At 38.8% G+C, this 18879-nt stretch overlaps 1 protein-coding gene across 1 annotated transcript; it reads left to right on the top strand.

Annotated features, from left to right (window-relative positions):
• Positions 1–989: 989 nt before the first annotated feature.
• Positions 990–16218, top strand: TBC1D30 (TBC1 domain family, member 30; the record flags this gene model as incomplete). Its single annotated transcript, XM_010080898.1, is given in 7 exon segments — positions 990–1190; positions 2497–2665; positions 5617–5722; positions 11284–11396; positions 11567–11706; positions 13353–13559; positions 15171–16218. Coding segments are annotated over 7 exon segments (1718 nt in total), but the record flags the coding sequence as incomplete, so codon positions are not given.
• Positions 16219–18879: the final 2661 nt, after the last annotated feature.

Raw genomic sequence — 18879 nt, 5'->3', positions numbered from 1 at the left:
GTGGAGGGTGTCCCTGCCCATGGCAGGGGGGTTGGAACTTGATGATCTTTAAGGTCCTTTCCAACCCAAACCATTCTATGATTCTGTGATTCCATTCTGTGAGGATTGTCTCCTGTGTATGGAGGTGCCATGCTCCTCTCAAGCATAAGAGGCTGTATGAAACAGATGATAAGGATGCTCATTTGAAATTTTAACGAAGGAGTAATGGAGAGTTGAAGCAGATGGGATGACCACATGCAAGCTCTCTGCCTATGGTTTGTAGAGTGGCCATAGAGACTGTAAAAGATCCTGAAGTGAAAGTCAGCATCTTCTGGTGGGCTGATGATATACATCAACTTCTGCATATTTCTTTGTTGCACTTGTTCATTCTCAAAAGTTTGACTGTATCCAGTTAATACATTATCACCCATATAGTTGAGCTATCTGGCTTGAAACAGATGCCTCTTTAAAATGTCTCATGCTGCTTAATTTAGCACCTTTTAAAGTGACAAGATGAAGTGCAGCACATGGTAACACATCACAGTAAAATGTGTGGAGAATCTTTTTTAAAGAACAGTATCTTGCATTTTGGAGAGAGGAAAAAAGGTGATTTGGAAGATCAGTCTTCTAGTTGTGGCAGTTAACAACCAGAGAAGGGGCAGTGGAACTTTCCAACAGTGTGGACATTCTCATAAAACACAGCATCAGAAGTGACAGAAGTTGCCTTTGGTTTGTGTAATGCTTCACATTTGGGTGTAGCTTACTGTGACATTGATTTTGGTCATTAATGTTTCATAAATTCTGGACAGCTTCAAGAAGCGTTTGCAACTTGACTGCTTGTGGAGACCTAGAGTATCTGGGGAGGCTTAAAAAGATAATTTTCTCCCCGTATAAATGGAGACACCAGAGGCATGTGTTGCCACTGGCACCAAGCCATTCTTTAGTGAACAGAGAACTTTAAAATTCTATATTTTTTTCTGTGATTCCTAGAAAATAACTGACTCCGTAAGTCCTACATGATTATATTTCATTTTCCCTATAGATCATGATTTACCTAATTGATAAGGTGCTTCCTGATAGCTATTTTGTCAATAATCTCCGCGCTCTCTCTGTGGATATGGCTGTTTTCCGAGATCTTTTACGAATGAAGCTTCCTGAACTGTCCCAGCACTTAGATACCCTGCAAAGGGCTGCTAACAGAGAAAGTGGAGGTAGGTTCACCAGAAAATGCTATTAAATTCCTTTTTGCTATTGTTTCATCTGAGCACTGGTCTAAAAATACAGTATTTTTAGTGTTTACGTTAGTTTATTGCTTAGAATATATATTTTAAATTGTGAAGGTGAAAGATGACGGTTTCCATTATTGGTAACTTTTAACATAAATAAGTGGTGCTCTCAGGAAAAAATAAAGGGGAAATAATTTTGTCTCACTACTAACTGCAAAGAGAATTGTGTTGACAAGGATATTAAATGTATGCAGTGACAACACTGTAACACACAGCTTGGTACAAGGACTACCTTGGAAAGGTTATTTCTTGCTTTAGCTCAAGGTACCTGTCCTAGCACTGCTCTTTGTGGCTGCTAGCTTACATAGCTATTCTGGGAAAAGTTACAATGTGTGAGCCAGTGGTGGCTGGTTAGAATTTCTTCACCTGGATGCTTAGCAATACACAGGTGCAAAATTCCGAAGTACTTCTTGGGTTACTACCTGAAAACTGGCTTTGCACTGTGATTTTTTTGTTTGTTTGTTTTGTTTTGTTTTTTCCTGGTATAGCATTCCCTCCAGACTTTTTTTTTTTTTTTAGCAAGATATAGCTCTTTTATTTGGGAGTGTTTGGGGGAGGGTGAAGTTTTTGTTGCTGTTTGGAGTTTTTTTTTCAGTCTGGAAGCTAAATACACCCTGAGTTCCATCTAAGAAAAGATCTACTATCCTTGTTCCATGTAAATAATCTGTGACTGTTCCCAAACTACATAAAAAGAAAGAAGAGGTATCAAGGAAGTATTTGCTGTTTGCAAGTGTTTTCACAGGCGGCAGCCTCCTTGATCATGGCCTTCAGTGCATCAGTTGATACTAGGATGCACAAAGTGTTCTCTGAGCATAACAAGAAAGTAAAACTTCAGAGTTTCAGGCTGAAATACTAAATCTTGTTTGAAAGTTAACAAGTCAAAAGGAAAAGTGAATGTGTTACAGTGGCTTCTGCTAAGCTGGCGGTGCATCAGGATATTAAAGCAATAGATAAGACTTTACAGAGACAGTCACCTTCCCCTTCATGTAGATAAAGACTTCTTACGCCATTAGTTTCTGAAGAAATGGAGCGGGTTTGGGGGGTTTTGATGTTGTTGGGTTTTTTTGGTTGTTTTTCTCAGCTTATCTTTGTACAGCTGCAGGGTAAGTAAGTTTTGAGTAATAACAGAGGTACTAGGATGTTTGGTGGATTTAGTATGCAGTTTATACTCTTTGTAAAGTAATAGTAAGTTGCAATTACTTTAAGCCTTTTTTTATTCTTTTAATTTCAGGAGGCTACGAACCCCCACTTACAAATGTCTTCACAATGCAGTGGTTTCTGACCCTCTTTGCCACTTGCCTGCCTAACCATACAGTTCTGAAGATCTGGGATTCAGTGTTCTTTGAAGGCTCTGAAATTATACTGAGAGTAGCTTTAGCCATCTGGGCAAAGTTAGGAGAGTAAGTGGTCATTTTTATTGGATTTTTCTTTTCAGTATGAGCAATGTGTGTAAAACTTGTGTTGTTCTGAAGAGCGTGTTCTCAATTCTAAACAAGATGCAATCTTTTAGAAGAATGATTCTGCTTTGAAAAAGCTGCACAAAGTGCCTCTGTGGCTTCCCCAAAAACACGTGCTTCTGACATCATGCTACAATAGGCATGATAATTAGTTGACCCTTGCTGCAGGAAATGTCTCCAGTTTGCGTTGTCCATGTATAATGTCTTCATGCTGTGTTAAAAGGTTGGTTGGACTTTCCAGAACATAGACCTCTGAGGGAGCTGCTAAATACTTTATGGAAAGACTAACAGAGAGACTTGAGGGTGACTAGCTAATTTGGTTGGGTACCTGAAGCTGGGGATGTTAGTTCGCTTATTTTCACTTAAGGAGACTTAAGGATTTGAGCCCATTGGGTATGCACAAGAAAAGAGTTCAGTGTTACTAAGAGAATGATTTTATGTTACATGGTTCTTTGTTGTTAAGACCTGCAAACAATTTTTCCTGAAATTCTCTGCTTTTAAGCACATTCTAGGCAAGTTTCTATTATAGTCCTGTATGGCCTTGGAAACTCACCGCATAGGACAAAACACAAGAGATGGTTAGTTCTTCTGAACTCCTCAGTTGTCATAGCAAGTATTTGCATTTCAAAGAGCGTACACTGCTCCCAAAGAGGTGAGTTTTGTCACTGACTTCAGTGGGAGGTGTGAGTTCTAACAGGTTGAGCAGATGTTAGTTCAGCTAGAAACTTTCTGTCAGCTGGCATCAGCAGCTGCATCAAATTTTTCTTGTGGTGCCTATCAATGCTCACCTTCCTTTTTTCTCTGAGACTGAACCACGGGGATTTATGTTCAGCTCCGTCCTTGGAGGTTTAATTTCTTTTTTCTTTTACAATAAATTGGCACTGCAGGCTAGTAGCATTGCGAGAGACTTTGTTTAGTATATTTATTTTTTAATCTGAAGAATAATATTTAGAATAATAATTTCCTGAGAGCTTTATTTGTTCAGTTCATGAATGAAACTTGCATGAATCATTTGCATTAGGATTAAGCTATATGTAGTCCCATTTACTACTTTGTACAGTACCTTTAGATAAAAGGTCCTATTGCAGTGGGTCTCTGTGCACTTAAAGCTGTAATTACAAATGTTCCAACTCATAACGTGATAAAAAACAAAGTCACTGCTTTGAAGATCTTACCATAAAACTTAAAGCAAAAATAAAACATGTTTTATAAAAATTCGAATGAACGGAATGAAGAGATCTGTAAGAATATGTCCAAAAGAATAAGCTGATCACACTGCACACCTTGTAACTGTTGTTTGTGAGGAATGGGAAGGTCTGGCAGATTTGAGGGCAGTTAACAGAAAGGGACACTGGTATGATAGCCAGAGATCCAGAAGACAAGGAATCACTAAAACTGAACAAGAATTGAAATTCAGTAAGTTTGTGATTAATGATGTCAAATGAGATGAGGAAGTAAAAGGTTGGGCACTATGTTTTTGCTGGGAGAAGACTGTGATTTTGTTCCTCTTTCTTCACCACTGGAATTAGAACAGGGGGATGTAAAGTGGGGCCTGAAACAGTGATCATAGTCTCATGATCTTCATACTTCCCAAGACTATTTACAGACAGGAAAATGGGGTGAGAAGTGCTTTTCCTAAAATGTGGGCGGTCCAATCATACTTTTGTTTTGAGGGAGACTGAAAGAATGGGGAGGTTAAAAATAGGTGCAGTAGAGAAAGGAGTATGTGGAGGTCATGAGAGACTGAAGGTACCAGGGAAAGTAAGTAATAAGTTTGTGATAATTGGCTACGTACCCATTGTTTCTACACTTTTTTTTTTTTTTTTACTACTTAATCATTCTGGTAGCTGAACTGTTAAGATTTCAGTAGGAGTTTCATAATTCAGTGGTTGTTCTCTATAGATCCTGAAGATCAAGGGAAGCTTCCATGTCTAATCCTTAAGAAAAAAAGCTGTGTACTTTTTTGATTGTTCCAGCAGCTGTATTTTACAGGGGAGGCTGCAATATGTAGCCAGCAATGCACTTGTTTGGGATAGAAGTAAAAGAAAATTTTCACTTCACGGGAGAAGATGTTTAGTGGGTGACCCTAATGTATGTGGAACAGCAACTCACAGAAGCATATTACTTGTATTTCCCTTCCTCTAGCTGACACTATGCGGGTGATTCTGTGTTTTTAGACTTCTAATGTTTGGGAAGAAAAAACAAAACAAAAAATCCCCCCAAACCAAGCAAAAAACAAACAAACAAAACCCCCAAAACGACCAAACAAAATTCTGCATCTCTAATTTAGTTTAGAAATAGCATTCACAAGTATGCAGGATACGAGTGCATTTTCCTTCATTCTGCATCATGTGAGCTCAGCTCTTTTGAATACAATGGCATATGTAAATACATTTATACTTAATTTACTCCACCAGAATGTTTTCTGGACAGCAAATATGTTTCTGTCTGACAAAACGACAGCTCAACCAGTGAATTCAGCTGTTTGGTGCATAGTGAAGAATGGGTGATGAGGCAGTGAAAAAGCTTTATGCTCGTTTTTGAGCTGATGGGAGAGCTCCCTTGTGCTAATAGGAGGCAGGATTTAGTGATTCTCATGTTGTAGAAGTGAAAGAGGCAGGGGTGGTAACCTGTCTGGACACACATGAATCCTTTACTGTGAGCAGTCAGGACAGTAAGCTGTGCTCGGTACATCCTTTTACTGCACCCCTGTTTTCAATGTGGTGTGCATGGTTTTATTATTTGGAAGTGTGAGAAGGATTGCACTAAAGTTAAGGATTAAGGTCGCTAATGGAAGAGCATATTTTGTGATGATAGAAATTTCAGTTTTGGTTTGGAGACATATAATCATATGTAAAGGCAAAATTAAAAAAACAACATGTATTTTGATGTAGGCAAATAGAGTGTTGTGAAACTGCAGATGAGTTTTACAGTACCATGGGCAAGCTGACGCAGGAGATGCTGGAAGACAGTCTGATTGACAGCAATGAACTGATGCAGGTGAGTAATTGTGATATAATTATTGTTGTGGTTTTTTGTGCGTCCTTGAGATGCTGATTTCTAACAAATTACATTTTTGTTCAGATACTGCAAAAATCTAAACTCTCCCAAGAATAAAAGTTTAAGTTAACTGAGTTGAGCTAGCATGTCAATGAAACAAATAGATGACCTGCAGTTAAAGCTAAAATCTTATCTTGTGCATTAAGTGTAGATAACCACCAGCCTCCATTTGATAAAAACTGGTTGTATGTTGACAGATGAAAGTTGTTGTGATATAATGTCCAATTGGATTTACGCAAGTAAGTTGTAGAATCTTTCAGTAGTCATAATTTGTAGGGTGTTTTATTTTTATGTTTTGGCCAGTTATTTGTTACCTTGTGTCCTTGTCATTCTGCAGACACTATGGGAGACAAGAGTTTATCAAGTGAGAAGGGAAAAAAATATCCTTCATGTTTAAAAAAAATGCCATGAACAGTTGTCAGTGAACTATAAACAGAGACATTTGTAGATAATTGCAGTCCCTGAATTCTTAAAGCATACGTCATTGTATGAGAACAAAGATCCACATTGTTCTGGGAAAGGAAAGGGCCTTTAGTATTACTGATGTAATTGTATTGATTTGCACTTGGGTTTTTTTCTTATATCCTTGAGGTGTTGACTGCTGAGGTGTTTTATAAAGACTACATGCTACAGTTCTGGAGCTTTGCTTTTGATGTTAGAGTATGGTGATTGAATGGGTGCAAATAGAGAGCACATAATTAATCTGAAATTTTTTACCTGACTTAGGAGAAGGAAAACAAAGTCAGTCTCAGTATATGAAGTTGGATAAGTTTATTTACAGTACTTATAGGTAAGAGAAGTCACCTGTTTATTGGAAGAAAAACATATTGACTCTCTGGGATAATATGCTTCCATTGTCTGGTGAAGTACTGCTCTGAAGTAAAGGATCACTTTAAGATTTTTTACTTTTGTTATTGCCGTTGTTTTGTTTAATGAGGGAACTCTAGGAAGAAGAGAGGTGAGCACTGTGCCTTTGTTTTGCTTCAAAAATGGAAACACAGCTAGTCAGAGGTACTTGGATGATTTTTAAAGAAATGTTAGTTTCTCACAGGGCAGTTCAGATATTGAGGATGCATAAGGAGGGTGGCCCAAGCTGACATCTTCTCATATTCGTTGTGTTTCAGTTCCTGGTCTTCAGAGCAGTACAAAATCGAGATGTGGCATTTGTGACAAAGAATAATGTTAGGAAAGCTGAGGTGGGCTTTAGTGACTCAGTGTGGATTTCTTTATTCGCCATTGTGTGTAATAGAAAACATAGGTAACTTACTGGTTGGAGGGATGGAAGGATATTGGGGGGTTATTTAACTGTTGCAATTACAACTATACTAAATTAGCAGGTTTTTTGTGCTTCAGCAAAAAATAAGTACTTGGTGCAAAGTATATGTATATTCATAATGTACATGTGTGTTGTGACACTGACAGGAGTGTTAAAGTAGGATAGCATTGACATTGATACGGAGAACGTGTCAGATTTAAGTTTTCTGTGTAGAGAAGGAATGTGTCTGTTTTACGTGTGTCCTCTCAGTTGAAGAAACCACTCTATGTTCTAGATGTCATTCTTCAAGTCAGAGGCAGGCACTGGCAGTGTAGCCATCTCCATCTGAGGTGTTGGCTCTAGGCTCTCTTTACTGTAAGTGAAGAGAATTAGGCACTACAAGTGTTTGTCGTTAGGGGATATGAATGCCACCATGTGCCTGCCTGCTGCATTTGAACAATTTTCTCTGTGTTGGAGAAGAAAATAAAGGAATATGAACCATTGCATTAGTGAAAGGATCCAGGCTGCTTTTCTTTTTTCCCTAATCAAAATCAGAATGGTGAATTTACATCTAATACTTTTTACAAGGTGGCTCAAGGATTAGCATCCTACTGTGGGAAAGGTTTAATATCCTACTCGGCGTTCCTTACACATTTCAGTAAAGGTTGCTGTTGGCAATCATTTCACATTTTACTTTAGACTTGCATGACACTTACATTTGCATCTGAACTACCTGTCCAGGCTCACTTAAGCCAGTGAAGAGTACCAAGCACTTCTCTGCCCCTAGAAGACAAATTGTGCTGCTCTAAAAGGCCTGTTTCCTTTGGGAGCTCAAGGAGGGAGGTGTGGCTTCAGGGGCAAGTGTTGATGGAGCAGATGTCTAAAGTAGAGCCGAGGGCTCTTGTGCTCATTCTCTCCCATCAGCAATGTATAGTTGGTGCAAGTTTATCATTAAAGATACCTACCTGCCTGAATCCCTCCCTCCCTCCCGTGCACACAGTAGATAGAATTAGGATTGAGGGCTTAAAGCTTCTGCAGATTTGGCCCTTGCATGGCAAGTGTTCTTACAATGTGCTGAGGAGAGCATGGAGGGATTGGAGGAGCAAGCAAGCCTACAGCTTCCTCCCTTTTCAGATTGAACAGTTTAAGTAAAGAAAGGGTAAATGCTGTACAGATCAGATGCTAGACCAGGTATGTATTCAGGACTAGAAGTTAAACAAATACAGTATTCAGTAACGCCATTTTGTTGACATGTTAATAAACTTTGGTTCTAACATGGAGACAGAAGGCTGTACACCAGATGTCTGCAGGTATTCTAAACAGCGTGTGCTAGATTGAATACATGCTTTCATGCCTTCTCAGAAAGTGAGCATTTTTATAAGCAGCTAAACTAATTCAGTTTGTATGGCTAGAAACATTCCAGCATAGAGGGGAAGAGAAGCAAACAGAAAAAGGAGAGGCATCCCTGGATGTTTACTGTGGTGGAGGGGAACAGGGGTTAATCCCTCTGTAGTACCCTAGCATTTTAGACTGTCTCCTTTAGAGAGCTACCCTGATTGAAGGTATTTACTGTTAACTTTCTACTTGAGTAGTACTTTGTCTGTTTTCTTTTGGGCTTGTTTTTGGTTTTGCTTTTTGTTTTGTTTTCTTAGTGAAAGTGAAAAGAGAGGGGAGCCTTAAACCAGTGTGGGGAGGCTCTTGAGATAAGTGTGTTTGAGCTGTCTGCAAAGGCAGAACTGCCTACCTTGTTTTGGAAGCCACAGCCCAAAACCTTCTGTATGGTATTCTGCTGAGGGTGTAGATGGCTTTGCATTTTTAGGGTAAGGCAAAGGATTGACAAATGCTACTGATTTAAGGTAAAAAGAGAGGTGTTTTTACTAATCTTTTTTTCTTTTTCCCAGGATCTGTCCCTCATGGCCGTAAATAAGATGGTCAGTTTGGCTGCATCATGCTTTGTGGGTGTAGGCCATTTCCCCTGGGCACAGTTTCACCAGAATTAACCAAATGGCATCCAAGGCTATGTACAAACTAGGAGCAGGATGCTTTGACTCTGAATCATTGCTGTGAGGAGATCACAGGTGTTGATTTGCAATGTTTTTTTTTTTAATTTCCAGTGGAGCTTGCATCAGCGTAAAATTTATTTGTTGGATCTCTTAGCCAGGTGGCAAGCGAGGCCTCCAGTTATAATCTGTTAACAAGTAATTAAGTTAAAAACGTGTATGCTAAATGAAAGAAATTGCACAGCATCTGGAAGAGATACATATTGGAGAGAGGCAAAAGCTAAAAGCATAATCTGAAACAGTAGGTGCAAGGAGTAAATGGAGGACTCCGATTCGCCTGTTTCACTTAAAGGGTAACTGGCATATGGAACAAGTTACCTGAAAAGGCTGTTGACATAAAGAGCAGAAATAAATTCCAGACACACCTCCTTCTCTATGAAGGGAGAGAGTTGAGGCATATGGGGGAAAAAAAAGGTGAAAGTGTTGTGGAGATCAAACAAGCAGGCAGGCATGTTGGGCCGGAGGTGGGTCTTTCTCCAGATTATAAAATTCCTTTGTCTGGTAGAGTGCCGGGATATTGTTGTTCAGGCCCTAGAGAATATTTGTCTTTCACAGTAGCATTGTAGTTTCATGGAGTGGCAAAGCTTTAGTTTATGCTCTGGGTTTCTGTAGGCATTCTTCTTGCCTTAGAGTGTGTGCATGACTTGAACTGTGAAAGCATTTTCACGCTGAAGCCTGATGAGCCGCACTATTGCCCTGTGCCTGATCCGGCCATGGCTGTCCTTCCTGTTCCTCACTGCCTACATCATTGCTGTTGGTGAAACATTTTTTTTTCTTCTTCTGTCAGGAAAGGTCTAGTACTGAATTCATATTTATGATTTTCATTGATGTATTTAGCACAGACAAGGCATGGTTCAAGAATGGATTATGTAAAAATTGTTCAGAATTTATTTTCATCTTAATTGAGGCTGTTTGCTTTCAGATGGAAATGCCACTGACTTAATAGCACAGAAAAAAAAATATAAGTAAAGATTTTCTGTCATAGCTAATGAGAAATTTTTATGTTGCTGTCTTTCGGAAGACATTTAATATTTAAGATGGGGAAAAGCTATGATTTCTCAGGAAAAAACTAGGAGAAATCATATTTCAGCTATTTTTTTTTCTTTTTACTTCTGACATTGAGACTCCCAATGAATTATGTGTCAGTTATTTGAAAGTCCTGAATAGTTGTGTGTAAAAGCAGGAAAAAAAAAAAAAAAAGGCAACTGAAATAGTTAGGAACAAATTAACAGTGATGTTGCAATGAATATGATGTGCCTCTATGCCAGGTTGGCTGGTGACACACACTCTGTTGTTACAAAATGACTTAAAGGAAAAATAATGCTGAAAGCAAATGCATTTGCAACTATTTGTCTTCTACTTTGAGTATTGAAGTAAATAAAATGTATTAGAGTTTTTTACGGCCTTGTTTTAAGTTGTAGGGACTACATGTTGAGTTCAGAGAGTTGCAGAGAAGTTTCTTTGTTCACCATAGAACAAATTTCTTTTAAAAAAACAACCACCACCACCCAAACAAAAACCCCTGTCAAAAAAAAACCAAAACCCCAAACCACAAAACAACAACCAAAACCAGAAACTGAGAGGAGAAAAGTTAGCTGGGTCTAACTTTTTTTTTTTTTTTTGGGGAGGGGGTCTTTCCTCTTTGGCCCTAACTTTTGAGTTGAAGTGATTTCCTTCTTACAACCTCTTGGGTCTGCTTAGGTGAAGTAATGGATCTGTTAAACAGTCCATATCAAGTGAGGATCTGTTCCTTCCTATCTATGCTAGTGTCAATACACTGTTGAATACTTGAGCAGAAACGTAGGTCTTGTGCAAGATCCTGAAAATCTCAATGATGCATTCATCTAAGTGAAGTCATAATTGGAGGAGGAGGATTTCTGGTGTGCTGGCAAGGAAAGCATTGACAATGATTATTAAGTAAGTATAGGAGTTGAAAGGGACCCTGCATCTCATGTTGTCTGTTAAATTTTTATTTATTTTCCTCTGAGCCGTGTATTTTTCTAGTGAGTCAGTCTTTATTTTTCTTACAGGAAATACTGAATCGTAAAACTAGACCACTTCCATTTTCTTACAGCACATGAGAATGTGCAGCCTTTAATCCTGCAAGACGTCTGTTCATGGAGAAATCTTTTGTGGGACCCTTAGTTAAAGTGACAATTTTAAAAGCTGTATTTTTTTTTCTCTAGACTGTTTATACCATGGCTCAGTTTCCCTTCCCCCAGCTGGCAGAATTAAGGGAGAAATACACGTACAACATTACTCCTTTCCCTGCAGCAGTAAAATCGACTTCACTTTCAGGGTAAGTTTGAAATGCATTGCTTGTGGCATATAGGGTTTTTGTTTACCCTACACAGATAGTGAAAAGTCAGGTGGCATCCTCCCTTGTATGCTCCTAAAGAAATAAAGGTGTTTGGTAACTCATGTTTAAGAATGTGTCTTTCTTATTTCTCTTATGTTCTCGCTTGACAGAAGGCTAGGCAGAACCAGAGACAGTGATGAGGAGAATGACCTAGATGATGAAGACTCAATTGCCAATGCAATTGGCTGCCTTGGACCATTAAGTGGATTTTTGGCACCAGAGATCCAAAAATATCAAAAACAAATGAAAGGTAAAAGTGCTTTCGTTCATTTTGGGAAATGTAGTTAAATCTGCATGACCTTGCAGAAATCGTCTGTAGCTTCCTCTGTGAGAGCTGCTATGAAAATTATATTTTATGTTGATGTAGAAATTACAGCAGGTACAGAATGACTTTCTCTGTGGTGCATGGAGGTGTCTTCAAAGTCAGGCTCTATGTATACAGTAAATGACAGTGTGGGTTAAGGATTTGGCTAAATAATACTAATGGTTAAAAACCCAACCCCACAGTGTTGCCCACCCACAAAAAAAGAAGCATATGTGTGGAAAAAAAAAGTCCACCCTAAATTCATGTTTTTTTTCCAAAAAAGCTGTTAGGTAGTCAGCATCTTCTGAAGAGGGTACATGTAATAAATAACTTTAACTTTTATTAGCATATACATGGCTAATATTGGAACCTGTCAGGAGTGAATTCTGCAGGTCATTTCACTGCCCTTTTGGCCAAACCTTCAGACTGTTGTATGTTTTGGGTATATTAACATTTTTATAACATTGGATATGGTTTAGGATATTCTGACAAAATGTCACTATTTTTCAAATCCCTCTACGTTGAAATAAAATTTATGACAGAATTGTGCATTCACCTGTGCAAGCTCTGCAAGCAGAATAAATTTCTGATCCATACAAGAAAAGCAGATCATTTGTTAACTTGCAGCAGCTTTTATGAAGTGGTACTGGATCAACAGTTATTTAGTGATATCCTGGGAGAGGCTGTAGTTATTTATCCCCAACCCATCCCCACCTTCCTCTCAAAAAAACTCCAGACTGATGTAGCAGTTGCTATTATCTGATTAAAGATCATCATTCTTGTGGCTTGGTTTTATTGAGACCTATAAGCTGCAATTTTCCTCTTGATTGCTGTGCTGTTATGTTTTTCTCTTCCTGAGGGACTGTAAGTCTCTACCTGCTGCTTCAAGCTAGCACTTAGGCAGAACATCAAACTGCTGCTGCAAACTAAGCCAAAGACAAGCAAACATCCCTTGAAAAGTAATTATCCCCTTGACCCTGGAGTGCCAGTTTGGTGGTGCATCAGAAACAGCTGTGAAAATAAATTGCACTGCTGCTGTTGCTCTGCAGTTGCTGATCAGAGAAGCTCTCAAGTTGCCTGATCCTCAGCTGCTCTGTGCCTATCCCTTTTGCTGCTAGCAGCTTTCTTCCTGTGGTGCTGTAGCTGTTTCTTGATGCTTCTTGCTGGTATCACCAGGTATCAGCCTGCTTGACTGTGATGCATTTTATAACTTGCATTGTTAGCTGCCTCTTTGACCAATTGAGTGTCTTTAATAATCAGTTTCTGAATTATTTTAGTGATGGCTTGATGTACTTTTGGGTTATTGAAGAACTGTGCTTCTAACTTTGCATTGCTATGTTAATTGATTTTTGTGCTCTTTAAACTTCCCTCAAACCCTTGCTATTCTTAAGGAGTAGTTCTGGAAATGTAATACTTCTCATTATAAATAGTGCAGCTTTGTTAAATATGCATATTATAATAAATTTTTAATTAAAGACTATGGTTAAATAAGACAATAGGAATCATACATAGACTTCTCTTGTAGATAATCTGTGGAACTCTTGAGTATGCCACTTTACTCCTCATCCTCGCTTTATTCCCACTCTGTGCAGATCAGAATGAAGAACAAAGTCTGGGTTCTAGTAACATTGCAGAATTAAGTCCAGGAGCAATAGACTCTTGCCGAAGCGAGTATCATGCTGCTTTTAACAGCATGATGATGGAGCGTATGACCACTGATATTAATGCACTGAAAAAGCAATATTCCAGGATAAAGAAGAAGCAGCAACAGCAGGTTCACCATGTGTATATCAGAGCAGGTAACGTATCAAAGACATGCTTCATTTACTGATTTATTACGAGCTAACTTCATCATAGGAGACAGGGCAAACAACATTTTACATTTAACCAAATAGACAAAACAAGAGAGACTGATGGAATATATAACACATTAGCAGTAAAGTGGGAACCACTTTGTACAGACAGACTGTAAATGAAAAGGTGATGTTTTTTCTTCTTTTGTCAGGATCTGAAGATGACGACCCTGTGATTTTTTTAGGTCCCAGGGACCAACTGAACAATGGTATTTAAAAGTATCTTTGCTATCTGGGTGCAAAGTGTTGATCTCTCTGATTAAAAACTTTAAATCTTTGCCATTCTTGGAATTGATGTACTGATGCACTGTAAAAAGTGAAATGAGGAGATGAGTACATTCAGACCAAGTGGCAGGTAGATTCCTGGCTGGTCCATATTATCCTAACTCCTCTGAGTTCATCTGGACATGGCAAATTATGCAGCTGAAGAACTGGCTTAGATGTACCATTCTGGCTGACAGTTTACCCAGCTATAATGACACTGCTGTGAGCTGGACATCAATCCATTATTTAGCAATCCCTGTTACAGAGTCTACTTCCCCAATTGGCAAACTCAGCAACACGGAGCTTAGCACGAACAGCGCAGCTGAAGGTTTTGTGGGTGTACAAACTGAACGCAGCCCACCCCACTCATTCCTCCCCACTTAAGTGTCATCTTTTTAAGTCAGCATTGAACCATGCAGATGGATCACTGTGGAGAATTTTTATTCCTCTTCTAAATTGTCTAAACTTGTCCTAGCAGGAGCATTTGGTCCTAAAGGTGTTTTCCAACCTAAATGAGTCTATGATTTGAATACATAGAGCTTCAGCTTTTCATGAACATTAACATAATTTGTAAGGAATATATATATATTTAAATATTGGTGAAGTATTTGCTTTGAACAAGGGGTGTAGCCAGAAGAAACAGTGCAAACAGTAAAATGTTGATTCCCAAGAATTGCCAGCCCCCACCCCTCAAACACAAACCTTCCTAATCTTACTAATCATGATGGGGGCTGGGTTTGTTGTTTAATCAAACTGTCATCTAATTACCTAATTCTGAGTCTACTGCTCTGATTTAATAAGAGGACGTAGTAGAGAAGAGTTGGTGTGGTTTATCCATTAAAAATACATTGGTTTGTTCTCTGGTCACACAAGCCTCATGGAGAGTTTATTTGACTGACTTCCTACAGGGACTGAATTGCCTTTTACGGTTGGAAGAGAAATTAAGGAGTGGGGAAAGATCAGAAGCCAATATTAATGTTAAGCTATCAATTACAGTGCAGTTCCAAAAATCAAGAAGCTATTTTTGTTATGATTTATTTTCATGGTATTCCTGGCTCAGGACTTAACCAGAGGTAAGAAGCAGGGAGGGAGGACAGGAAATCTTTATTACCAAAGTTACAGCTTTGTGTTAGACTCCAAGATATACGAGAAATTCAGTGATTTTTTTTTTTTAATAGAAGTTATTCCTACAAACCTTTTTATACCTCAAGAAAGGCATCAAATTTGGAGTGGATCCTTAGAACTTTTTGTTTTGATCTTTAACAATACTGTGTTTCATTTGAATTCTTTCAGACAAAGGGCCGGTTACGAGCCTCCTCCCTTCTCAGGTAAACCATTCTCCAGTGATAAACCACCTACTTTTAGGAAAGAAGATGAAATTGAACAACAGGTCTCTTAGAAATGCTGTTATTCACATCCCAAGTCATGCTGCAGGGAAAATGTCTCCCATTCCCCAAGAAGACCTTAAAACAAAACTGAACTCTCCGTGGCGCACTCACATACGAGTTCATCGAAAGAATATTGCTAGGGCCAAAGGCCAGCTGGGCTACGGAGATACCATAGGGCTAATAGATGAGCAGAGCGAGAGATGTAAAACAAATAATCCTGGTGCAAAGGAAGAGACTTCCAAACATTCTGACCTTGGAGAAAGAGAAGGAGGTGGTTTGGATGACAGGACTACTCAAAAACCTGATCGGCAGTTGTCTGAGCCAGTCTCTACGGACAGCAGTACAAACATGTCAGTGGTTCAGCTAAAACTGGAAGCACTGGAACTCACCTCAGATGACAAAACTCATGCTGAGTCAACATCCCATCAGTCCTGCCAGCCACGTTTATCCGAGTCCTCTAGTTCATCCAGCGACAGTGGAAACCTGGCTAAATCTCCCCAGCCTGGGCACACAAAGCCACAAGTCTTCAATCCTTTTCCCAGTGTCAAGCCTCTTCGAAAGTCAGCTACAGCCAGGAATTTAGGGCTGTACGGCCCCACTGAAAGAACGCCAACTGTACACTTCCCACAAATGAGCAGAAGTTTCAATAAGTCTGCCAGTGGCAACAGTGGGACCAGGAAACGATGATGTACTACCTGGCACTTTCTATTTCTGACGGCAACAAAAAAAAAAATATTTTTTTTTTAATGTGTGCATGCGTATGTGTGTCCCAAAGCATTTCTAATCTTTAATTAAGTAATAGGAACAAAAGTGGTTACCAGATTTATAAATATGTGTATTTGAAAATTGTGCTCCCGTGTTGCTATGGGATAGATTAGAGAGGATGCGCTCTGGCACCCTATTGCCAATTCTGATGGTTATGTGGTAAAATAAACATTGATTTGCAGTGTGAAGCATACTGTTTCTTTAAATTTACTCAGACATAAAAGGACTGGCTGCGTTTACCTGCAGCCCCCCAGGGCTGACTCCTGTCTCTCTCAAAGCTCAGAGGACAAATTGTCTGGTGCAGCAAACCCATAAGCTGTTATTTATTACTCTTACCCAGCTTCCCCGTTAGACCTCGTCATCGTGCTCTGTGAGCATCTGGAGAAACTATGACTAACAGAAGCACAAGCAGCCCTAGCTGTCAAAAGTATCACTTTGTGACTACATTGCCACTTATTTACCGGGCCATCTGGCTCCAGATGTTCTTGGGCAGCATTTTGTGCTTCTCTTCCCACAGCAGTCCACTGCTGATACTGCTTTTAATATAAATGTAATCAGTGAGCATGAGAACAGCAGACATGAGTCCATCCACAATGCTGCTTTGCTCCTTTTCTGTTACATATGTACATACATACATTTCTGTTACTTGCTGCTGGAGAGTTGCAGCACTGCAAAATTAGGAATTAGGTACAACTATATGTGTAGTAGATTATGGCACATCTTGGCTTTAGTGGATTTATAAGCTATTATCTAGATTACAGACATGTAATTTAGTCATATTTGCCAGCTTAGCAGTAGGTAAAATATATGAATGTTCCAAATTAGTTTAGAGTTTTAAATTCTATAAATGAGTGATTAGGTACTTAGGGAGCCACTTACCATTAAAAGTCAACACATCAGCCACTATCGAAGTGGAATGGACCCGTGGGACTGTCATAGGCTTCCATGGCTTGGGTTTGGTTTGGTGTGAAAGAGCAATGGCACAGCAATAAGCTGAGTATTTCCTTCCAAATCAAAAAGCAAACCTGGTGAATACCGTAAGACATGTTTGGGGTTTTTTTCTATATGCATTAAACAGGCAGGCAGAGAAACTAAGTGTGAACAATTTAACTTCAGGGTTGCAAAATCAAGCTCTCAAAAAAATTCAGGTTGCTCTTAAAATGTTACAACTTCGATGAGTTGCATGTATTGACTGTGATTCACTACGTTATTGCTTACAAGGTTCCCATGACATGAAAGTGCCATTATTTTAAATCGGAGTAAAAGTGGTAATGATGAATCAACCTCGTTGTACATAATATCTTACTTTCCTTTTTAAAATTATTTCTTAAATTTGAAAATTAATATATCATTGTTTATTTATTATTGTATCCCATAACCTATGGGATGTGAGATCAGTTTTACTGTATAACATAATTTATACGCTGTACAATATACCCTGTTTATTGTTGTGGGGACAGTTTTATTTTGTTGTTGTTTTATACAAGTGTATGCATATAAAAATAATACACGAGTATGAACACTATAAATAGAAAACAGATGTAGATCAGATCTTGCCCCTGACTTATTTTCAGGTTATAGTAGTATTGTCACTTATTTATAGTGCTAATTAAATTTAAAATAATGTAGAATTTAGTCACTGGTCACAGACTGTATGAGAATTGTTTCTGCCTTGATTTAGAAGAAACGAACTTCTCAGAGTTTTACTGTGAATCATTCTCCCCGATTTTTTTTTAGCTTCAGTGTATCACGCGGCTGTATACTGAACAATAAATACTGAAAAATAAAAGGACTGTTGTTCTGCAAACACTACGGAAATGTGACAAGTACGTGCGTGAATTTTTAACACATTAAGATGCGATTAAGCAATGGAAAATTAGCAAGCTTTGCACAGATATTGGTCTGGGGAAAGAAAAGCCAATAAAATGCTAATTCTAGCAGTTCAGAATGAATCAATAATTGATGAGCGGGCTCTGAGGGGCTTGTACTTGGGCCTTTATGATTGAGGTGGAGGAACCATGGCAACTCAGTGCATTAGTCTGATGCTGTTTGCTGCAGGAAATTTTCTTTAAGTACTACTAGATGAGAAAATAGAATGTCTTTTTAGCTATTCAGTACCTCAAAGGATGTTCACTCTCTACTTGAAATCCGTGTTGAACACACAGCAAAAGCAGCTTCATCACTTGGTACTGAGGTGGAACATTAAAACAAGGTCCAGAGAACCAGGAAATTCCAGAGAAGTTTCCAATTATTTTTCCCTAAAGAATCCCTTCTGCAAATGAGGCCTGGTGATTCAGCCGTGCTCAGAAGAGTGGTGTTGCAGCACTGGGGACCTTGGGAAGCGTGGTGGTGAGAGTGCTGGAAAAACCTCGGCATTTTGTTCTCCTTGAGGCCTCCTGGTACTAATGCTCTCTTCCATGCGACTAAATGACCTTTCTGTTTGTTGTGGTTTTTTAAAATTCCTTGAGTCTTTTTTTGAGAAAGTGTTTTATTAGGGCCAAATTAGCTTTTATTTCTGAAAATGCATTTCAACATCATCAAATGGAAGCACTTCAAGGGATGGACATTTGATTTCGTGTTGAGGTCCTGCAAGATGGAAACAGGTCTGAAGCTAATCTGAGATTATTCAAAATTGCCTACACAAAAAGTTATTTCAAGTGAAAATAAAATGTAACTCTTTACACTGATATTTCCAATTCAGGCAAAGGTTCAAAATTTTGAAACTTCATTTCACACTTCCACAACATGTATTTTAAACCATGTGAAATTGTTCATACAGAAATTAGTAGTTTTCCTTGACCTTGCAGTGAGTTATCACGGAGCCAGTTCATGGACAGCAGTCACTCCTG

The sequence above is a fragment of the Pterocles gutturalis genome, unplaced genomic scaffold (genome assembly GCF_000699245.1).
Source record: "Pterocles gutturalis isolate BGI_N339 unplaced genomic scaffold, ASM69924v1 scaffold44234, whole genome shotgun sequence".
NCBI classification, from domain to species: Eukaryota; Metazoa; Chordata; class Aves; order Pterocliformes; family Pteroclidae; genus Pterocles; species Pterocles gutturalis.
The sequence above is the reverse complement of the archived record's forward strand: the minus strand, read 5'-3'. Positions and strand labels throughout refer to the sequence as shown.